We start from the raw sequence: 8,912 nt of genomic DNA, 5'->3' as shown, positions 1-8,912 counted from the left end.
TCTGATTCTGCCTGGCCTGCTGTGTTCATCCAGCTCTACACCTTGTTATCCAAGCCTGTTCAGCCGCTCTTTATAGCTCAAATGCTTCATCCCAATCTCCTTTTGCACCCCCTCCAATGCAATCACATCCTTCCAATGATGTGGTGACCAGAACTGCACACACTACTCTAGCTGGCCAAACCAAAATTTTGTACAGTTCCAACCTTAACCCTTCTGCTCTTGTCTGTGCCACAACTGATAAAGGCAAGCATCCCATATTCCTCTTTAATCACCCTATTAACCTGTCCAGCTACCTTCAGGGATCTGTGGTCAAGCACCCTAAGATCCCTCTGTCCTCCGGGTTTCCTAGTTTCTTGCCATTCATTGAGTACTTTTGTGTCTTGTTACATCTTACAAGGTGCATCACTTAACACTTAAGCAATGTTAAATTCCATCTGCTACTGATCTGACTAATCTGTCTATACCTTCCCGTAACCCAAAACCTCCTCTCTTACTAATGACCACCTGTCCCCACACACATGCATACATCCTCATTAATCATTTACATATCTCACGTACATTTACGTATCTTGTGGTATGCCACCTGACATCACCCTCCAGTTGCACAAACAGCCTCTACTACCACTCTATGTCCTAGCACTGAACTAATTTTGGATCCATCTTGCCAAGTTACCCTGGATCCCATATGTTTTTACCTTCTTTATAGTCTCATATGTGGAACTTTCTCCAAGGCTTTGCTGAAATATATTTAAACTACATCAACTCTCATCTACATACCTGATACCTCCCTCCTCTCAAACTTCAGTCAACTTTGTTAGGTATGACCTCTCTCTGAAAAAAGCTGTGCTGACTATTCCTGATCAAACCTTGACTATCTATGTGGAATTTAGTTCTCTCCTTCAGAATTTTCTTGCAATAATTTCTAACCACTAATGTGAGACTCGCTGGTTTGTAGTTCCCTGGTTCATCCCTACCACCCTTCTTGTAAAGTGGAACCCACATTAGCTGTCCTCCAGTTCTCTAGCAACTCCCCTTTAGCCAAAGAGGAATTAGAAAATGTCAGCCAGAGCCCCTGTAATTTCCACCCTCACTTCCCACAGCAGCCTGGAATACAGCTCATCCTGATCTGGGGATTTGTCCACTTTTAATCCTACCAAGACCTCTATTACCACCTCACTCCCATGTCAGTCTGCTGAAGAACTTCACAGTCCCTCTTCCCAAATTCTGTAACTATATCCATCTACTCAAGTGAAGACAGAAGTGAAGTACTCATTTAGTACTCTTCTAATGTCCTCTGTCTGCACACACCGATTGTCCCCTTCGTCTCCAATGGGCCCTACTCTTTCCCTGATTATCCTTGTCGCCTTTAATATGTCTGTGGAATGTCTTGGGATTTTATGTAACTTTACCCATCAGTGTTTTCTCATTACCTCTGCTCTCCTAATTGCCTTGTCAGTTCCCCCTGGACATTCTATACTCCAGTAGGGGTCTGTTGATTTGCTCTCTTTTCTTTCCATCTTAACCAGTCCTAATATTCCTAGACACCACGGTTCTGTTGGCTTCTTGTTCCTACATGTCAGCTTAAAAGGAATATGTTGAAACTGTAACTCTCCAAATTTTCTTTTTGAAGCCAACGTATCCCCGCCCCACCACCACTTTTGTAGATTTTCCTACAAGCACTTGCTCCCAGTCCATTTTGGTCAGATCCTGCTTTTCCAACATCATTGAATTTCCCACCTAAACCACAATGTCTAGGTGCTCCTCTCCTGTCCTGTTCTGCGCACTTCGAGTGATATGGTAAAAAGGGATCCAGATGCTTGAGATGTTGATGTACATAACTTAAAATATGGCATGTCTCTTTAATTTCAATGGATCATGGCAAGGTTAGTGAACCTCAAGGTAAACTTAGGAAATATTGTTCTGAATTTTAGTATATGCAGCATACTCTTGAGTCAAACTATTGATGCTCTGGTAATTAACTCTTTCAAAAATTTTAAATTGTTGTGGCCTTGATTCTGTAGACTAAAACAATCGAATCCTTCAGTCCAAAATAATCCCTGAGCTACAGCACTGGCTGATGGGTATTTGGCCATGGTTGAATACTGAAGATGTGATAAAGCTCATGATTTACAGATTTACCCAATTATATTTGGGAATCAAGTATAACTTGGGAATAACTTGGCGGAGGGAGCTAAATCTATAGGACAAAGTCAATCTTGGGATAGATTGCATATGTTCTATGTAAGAATTGGTCTTTGGGCCAAAGTTGCCATTTCATTTTCCTTGCTTTCTATATGCAGTATAATAAGAGAAGCAGAGAAGGAAGCCTTTCAGCCCATCAAGTTACATAATTCCGAAGGAGAGGCAGAATTTTGTTTTGTAAAAGTAACAGTAAACTTGAGATTTTCTAATCCTATCTTCATTACAGTTATTTTCAAAGTGGTTTAAACTTTGAAGATCAAAGGCAAAATAGCAATTTAAGGGGAAACCAATGGGAAGAAGTTAAATCAAAAATTATATTCGCTGTCATTAAATGGCAAGTGTTGTGAATGTTTTGCAGGCTTGGTATTTCAAATGTGCTGTTTTTGATAGGCACATTGTAAATGATGTCAGCTTTGTTTAAAAAGAATGTTGAAAGGATAGGAGTGTAGCTAATATATTTATTTTGTTTTAAGCAGGTCAGTGTCTACTTCAGGATGGCTGCATCATCAGCTTCATATGATCAGCTCCTGAAGCAGGTAGAGGCACTTAAAATGGAGAATTCAAATCTGCGACAGGAATTAGAAGACAATTCAAGCCATCTGACACAGCTAGAGACAGAGGCATTCAATATGAAGGTACTTTTCAGTTTTCTGCAAACTAAAGATGATTTTCCACGAGTGAAATTTCAATTACTAGCTCTCTAATAGATATGTGGCATTGGAGGAAGTTGTCCTAGATATTGTGAAATCTTATGTAGTTGAGATTTGTGTGCAGCATTTTCTTTCTATCAAAAATATTCTACTATTGTTAAGTGGTCCTAGTATTTTAAGATAAATTCACAATTTAAACGGGGGCACATATGGAATAGAAATGCTAAAAATTCCAATTGGCTTTGTGGTGGAATATTCATATGAGCAACTGCCTGTACTTACCAGTTCAATAAATTGGATATTTGTCACCTGTTGTGTTGTTTAAGGCCGATTTCTGCTACCATTACACCTTCCTACACAGTTAACTATAGAGGCAGTTGTTCCTCCTTCCTTAGAAATCTACAGTCTTGCCATTGCCGTGTCCGCCTATCCATCATTCTCAAATTTTTACTTTTGTTTCCCTACTTGAAGGATTTCAATCTGTCAATGATCTTTGTGTGAAATGCTTTCTAACAGCATTGTCTTTTATCGTTTGTGCTTGTATTCATTTGCCTTTCTGACAGCTAATTTCAAATTATAGTTACATTAGTTTCTTCAATTAATTGCACCTGGTTTCTGTGAAGTTTTCCTTTTTAATACTTTTCAAGACCGAGGGATCCCAAGTAGCCTTTCATTGATCCACACCAATGGTTTGCATTGATCGTAGTTAGGTCAAGACCATAAATTTAAATTTTTTCCTCTAGTTCTTATTGATCTTACTGTGTAGGATTGGTGTAATATTAAATTCAATCCTCTTCAGAAATTATCTTGGTCTTCCTGTGGTTAGTTGCTTACATTGGCTATTCAAAGAGCGCTATATTCTGACCTTACAAATGCACATAGCTTTCTCCTAGCCTGCAAGGTTTTGATGTTATTAAAGCTATGGTGAGAATATCTAATTTCTTGAAATGCCAAAAATGCAATATGTTTCATATAAATATATCCATATAAATATTAGGAGACTTCCAGGAGGTTTTGTGCCATTGCATTTTGGAGTAGGAACACAAGATAAAGGACTGGTTGATGGCCAGTAAAAGCTGGCATAACTTGATGTGGAAATGTACAAAAACAGTGATAGTTAGAGACTTTCTCACAAGGAAATCTTCGAAAAATCATTTTCATAACAGATACTAATTCAAAAGTGGAATTCACTATGCTGTTACTATGAAGTTATGGGCAAGTCAGTAGTTCACCAGTTTGAATATTGGGAAGGCTGAATTGATTAAACTGAGTTTCAAATGCATATCGTGGCCACCAGCATTTCTGCTGCAATAGGGACCTGAAACTTTTAATATTCTAATGCTTTCGCCTCTTTTTAAATTTATCCTAGATTAATTGACTCTCTCAAATTCTTAAACAAATTCTTAAGTTTCAAATCACTAAAATCTTAGAATCATAGAATTTAACAGTACGGAAGGAGGCCATTCAACCTCATCATCGGTACCACTCCCAAAAGAGCTATTTAGCTCATCCCATTCTCCAGCCCAATCTCTGTAGCACTCTAAATTCATCACTTTCAAATATGTATGCAGCTCTCTTTTGAAACACCTATGGAATCTGCCTCCTCCATTCTTCGAGTCAGTGCATTCCAAATTCTAACAACTCTGAGAAAATAAATTTCTCCTTCTCTCAGTCCTAGCTGTCTTGCTGACAGGCTTGAAACTATGACCTTCTGTTACTGACTTACCAACTAATGGTAGTGGAGTGCCCTCCTTTACCCTGTTAGAATTATTCATAATTTTGAACACCTCGATAAGGTCACCTTTTAATCTTTTCTGCTCCAAGAGTGTAAACCTAATTTTTCTAATTTTGCCTTTGCACTGTCTCCAGGGCTTTCATGTCCTTCCTTAAATAAGGCGCCCAGAGAGCAACACAATACTTTAAATTGCTCAGACCACGTATTTGTAGAGGTGTAATTCTATGCCTTAATACTTTGTGCCTCTATTTATAAACCCAAGGATTCTATAGGCCTTCCTAACAATATTTCAACTTGCCTGGCAATCTTCGAAGAATTATGTACTTGAACCCCAAGGTCCCTCTTCTCTCATACTCCCATCAAAGTTGTACCATTCAGCCTGTATTGTCGCTTCATGTTTCTTGTACCAAAATGCATTACTGCACCTTTCTCTGCTTAGAAATTTATCTGTCACGTGTCTGTCCATTTGGTCAACTTGTTAATGTTCCTCAAAAGTTGCTCAGCATCAGCCTCACAACCCGCTCTTGAAGAGGTTGTAATGACAAAGTCTAGAGCGTAAATAAATTTGTCTCTTTTAGTCCTGAGATTGTTTATAACAGAGTTTTTGAATTTTTAACAAACTGTGATTTTTATTTTATTTTAGTATATTCTTCACCTTGCATATCTATATGAAGAAATAAATGAGCAAGATCCATTAAGTTGACCAAAAAGTGTTTTTGTTTTGTGAAGCTCCCTCAAAAAAAAACATGGAACCGATTAAAAGGATTAACCTGTTATGAATTCTATGAGAGGGAGAGAGACACATGTACACAAGTGTGGGAAAAGAAAGCAAATTATAGGGTAGGGGGAGGTGAAGTTGAAGAAAATCCAAGTTACTAAGAAAAAAATAGATCTTCAGGTGGTTCTAAAATTTGAGGTGTTATGGCCAAGGTAGCCTTCTTTTGTTTCTCATAGCATCTTTTAAACTGGCTGCATGCTTTGACACATGAAGTTCCTTCAAATTAAAATCCTCTCCCTGTGATGTATTCTGAGATGTAACAGAGAAAGGACCCAAGTTGGAGAATTGCAGAGTGAGGGAGAGGTTGCATTCTGCATGGTACTCTTCTGTTGCTTTTTGCAAACTCATGTTATTACAAACATATGTCCCCAGTAGGATTTTGATCATATAACAGCTGATTGCTCCCATTGTGTGCCACAATCGATATCAATGAAGAGTTTTGATCTCCCATTGTCAAAGCTATCAAGATGCCATTAAAGCAGAAAGGGAGTTTTTATCTCCCACTTTACATAATGAATTTTGGTAGGCCATCTTTGTTCCGGTCAGTAATTGAGACACTGGGTGGCTTGTTATCCTTAGATTTTTCAGTGACTAGAAGAATGAAGCTGTGAAGATCTGCAGGGGAACTGCACAGAAATCCTCTCTGGTAATTTGATTTCAGAGGTTTTGCAAAACTTGACCGACTTATAGATGAGGTGACTTGTGTTTTAGCAGTTCTAGTTTTTTTTCTTTCCCTTTTTAAGAGCAGTCCAAGAAGGGTCCCAATCCGAAATGTTGATTCTCCTGCTCCTGTTATGCTGCCTGACCTGCTGTGTTCTTCCAGCTCCACACTGTATTGAGTCTAAGATATTACACCAGTTCATTAAAACTAAAGATTAATATTCCATATTTTGCACACAACTTTGTGACAAGCTTGATCCTTGCCTAGGAAAACTTACAGCAACAAAGCTTATTTAATTAGGGTTCGCTTCTCACCACTCATTTGTGTTGAATTAGCTCTGAAGACGATGGGGTGCTGTAATGGGCAACTTTGAAATTGGCATTAATGAAAACATGGTTATCCTTTTTGGATGATATAAGATACTGCACGTTTTAAACCTGGATGTTTTAAGTGGTGTAGTAGCACTGATCGTTTCTATCTTGAAAAGTGATGTGTCACAGCAGACTTCCTTTAAAGTGCAAAATATACAGAATGTATCAATCAATAAATTACATCTTTTCTGATTTTATGTCCTTTTAAAAAAAAACAAGGCTTTAACCTAATGAAGAGAGGTAAACAGGCAATTGAACAGAAAGTTGGCTGAGGGATGATTGTTAGCCAAGACATCTGAAGTCCTCACCTTACTGTTCCTTTGCAAAGCACAATTAGGTATGTAGCATCCACAAAAGCCATTGTGATGGCTCACAAAAATACATTAATAATACATAGAGTTCTTGGCTTTTCAAATCTTTCCATCTTGCTGGGAGATTTATTATAATTTTGTGATATAGGTGTGCTGTGCACCTGTTAAGCTACGGAAGAATTAGTAAGACCGAAACAAAGTTGATTGCCCCAAGAATAAAACCCAATTTGTTATTCAGTAATAGAGTTCAACAAGCTAATTGTTGCACCAGTAGCTAGATTATCCATGTACTGGGTTGTTGAGGATATTGTTCAAGTTGTGTACATGGACACAACAAAGGCATTCAATAAAGTGCTACACAGTGGAGTTGTGAGCATAGCTTGGGGAACGTAAGGCAAAGTGACAACATAGTACAGAATTGCTTGAGTGACTGGAAACTGAAAGTTAAAGTATGTTTTTGAGACTGGAGGAAGCTTTAAAATCTCCAAATGTTGGCAAAAGGGTGCCTGCTCTTCCCAATAGATATTGATGACATAGATCTTGACGTACAGGCACAGTTTCAAAATTTATGGATGATGTGAAACTGAGGTGCAGCAAAATTGCCCACAGCCATCATAACAGCGGGAATGATGATCTATTGAAATGTAATTGTTTTAAGTGCTTTATGTAAATAGTTTTTCTTCAATACCAGTTAAATCCATTGGAATAGATTTCTAAATTGATCTTTGATACTTAAGCGAACAAATTATTCAAAAGAAAAATGTTAGTTGAAAGCTGGGGAGATTCAAGATCACAGTTGTGGTTCAATAGCATTGTACTGACATAAATTGAGTCAATATGTGCCAAAATCTTTGGAAATGGTTATCAGGTTAAGAGCTAATTCAATAAAACATAACATGCTGGGTAGGGCACTTGAGGTAGTGTCCCTACCTCTGAGCCAAGAAGCTTGGGTTGCAGAACCAACCTGCTTCAGTGGCATGTGATAACATCTCTTAAACAGATTAATTAGAAAATTTCCAAGCGAACCTGTGCTTTATCAATTACAGATATGTAACACAAAAACAAGTAACTTAAATTTGCATAAAATACTGGATTGGACTCAACATGCAATTCTACGCACCATACTTCTTCGGAAGGTAAAAGTTTGAATAGATTGATGAGTATGGCACAAGGGACGATGCACTTCAGCTATGTAGTTAGTTTGAAAATGTTGGGACTTCTGTCTAAGAGGAGTTGAGTACCAGGTATTGAAAATGATGAAAAGTCTGGACAGTGTAAATGGGATGAAATTATTCCCATTGTTGAAAGATTGGAAAGCAAAGGGCACAAACTTAAGGTAAGTGGTGAAAGAAGCAATGCTGGCACAAGGAAAATCTTTTTCACTAGCAAATGGTTAGAATCTGGAATGCACTGCCTAAAAGGCAGGTACGATTGAAGCATTCAGGAGGGCATTGGATTATTATTTGCAAAGCAAGATAATGCTGGGCTATGGAGAGAAGGCAGGGGAATGAGACTAGGTGAATTATTCCTTCAGTTAACCAGCATAGCCATGATAGTTATGAAGTAGCCATTCTGTGGTTCCTGTAACTAAATATTGACAAGACCAAAGACCAAAGCCCAATGGCTTCTGTCACCAATGCAACCCTATCTACCATCTCAGTTGTTCTCTCTGACCACTATCTGAAGCTTAACCAGTCCATCTGCAATGTTGGCATCCTAATAAACATCAAACTAAACTTCTAGTCCAATTTCCTATTACTAGAAAAAAAACTTTAAAACATCAAAATACTTGCATTTATATCATGCTTTTCACAACTACTGTACCTCTCAAAGCACTTTCGCAGCCAACTAAATGCCTTTTTGCAGTTTTTAGCTCAGTTGGCTAGACAGCTAGTTTGCAATACAGTGATGCCAACGGCTAGGGTTCAGTTCCTGTACTGGTTGAGGTTCCCATGAAGGATTCTATTTCTCAACCTCTGTCCTTGCCCGAGATGTGGTAACCCTCAAGTTAAACTAGCACCAGTCATGTCTGTAATGATAGTAGCTGTATAATCTGGTCAGATTATGGTGACTTTGCCTTTACTGTTAAAATATAGGAAATACAGCAGCCAATTTGCTTGCAGTGAACTCGTATGGTAATGGCTAGATAATGTTTGTTTTGTGATGTTGGCTGATAAATAGGATACTCTGGGTAACCCATCTTT

The 8,912-nt window shown here is 38.3% G+C and overlaps 1 protein-coding gene across 6 annotated transcripts in view; it reads left to right on the top strand.

Moving 5' to 3' along the window:
* The window catches only part of apc (APC regulator of WNT signaling pathway), a 167,092-nt gene that overhangs the window by 63,163 nt on the left and 95,017 nt on the right, over positions 1 to 8,912 (top strand). For 4 of the 6 annotated variants that reach the window (XM_048621490.1, XM_048621496.1, XM_048621469.1 and 1 more), the window contains exon 2: positions 2,679 to 2,837. In XM_048621490.1, coding sequence (XP_048477447.1) covers positions 2,697 to 2,837 — 141 coding nt within the window. In that variant the 5' untranslated portion in view covers positions 2,679 to 2,696. Of the gene's footprint in view, positions 1 to 2,675; positions 2,838 to 8,912 lie in introns of all 6 variants that reach the window. The other 2 variants (XM_048621474.1, XM_048621479.1) reach the window with 1 other exon arrangement.

Source organism: Rhincodon typus, chromosome 3, assembly GCF_021869965.1.
Source record: "Rhincodon typus isolate 14 chromosome 3, sRhiTyp1.1, whole genome shotgun sequence".
In the NCBI taxonomy this organism is placed as follows: domain Eukaryota; kingdom Metazoa; phylum Chordata; class Chondrichthyes; order Orectolobiformes; family Rhincodontidae; genus Rhincodon; species Rhincodon typus.
Note: the sequence above shows the minus strand (reverse complement) of the source record. Positions and strands in the feature narration are given on the sequence as shown.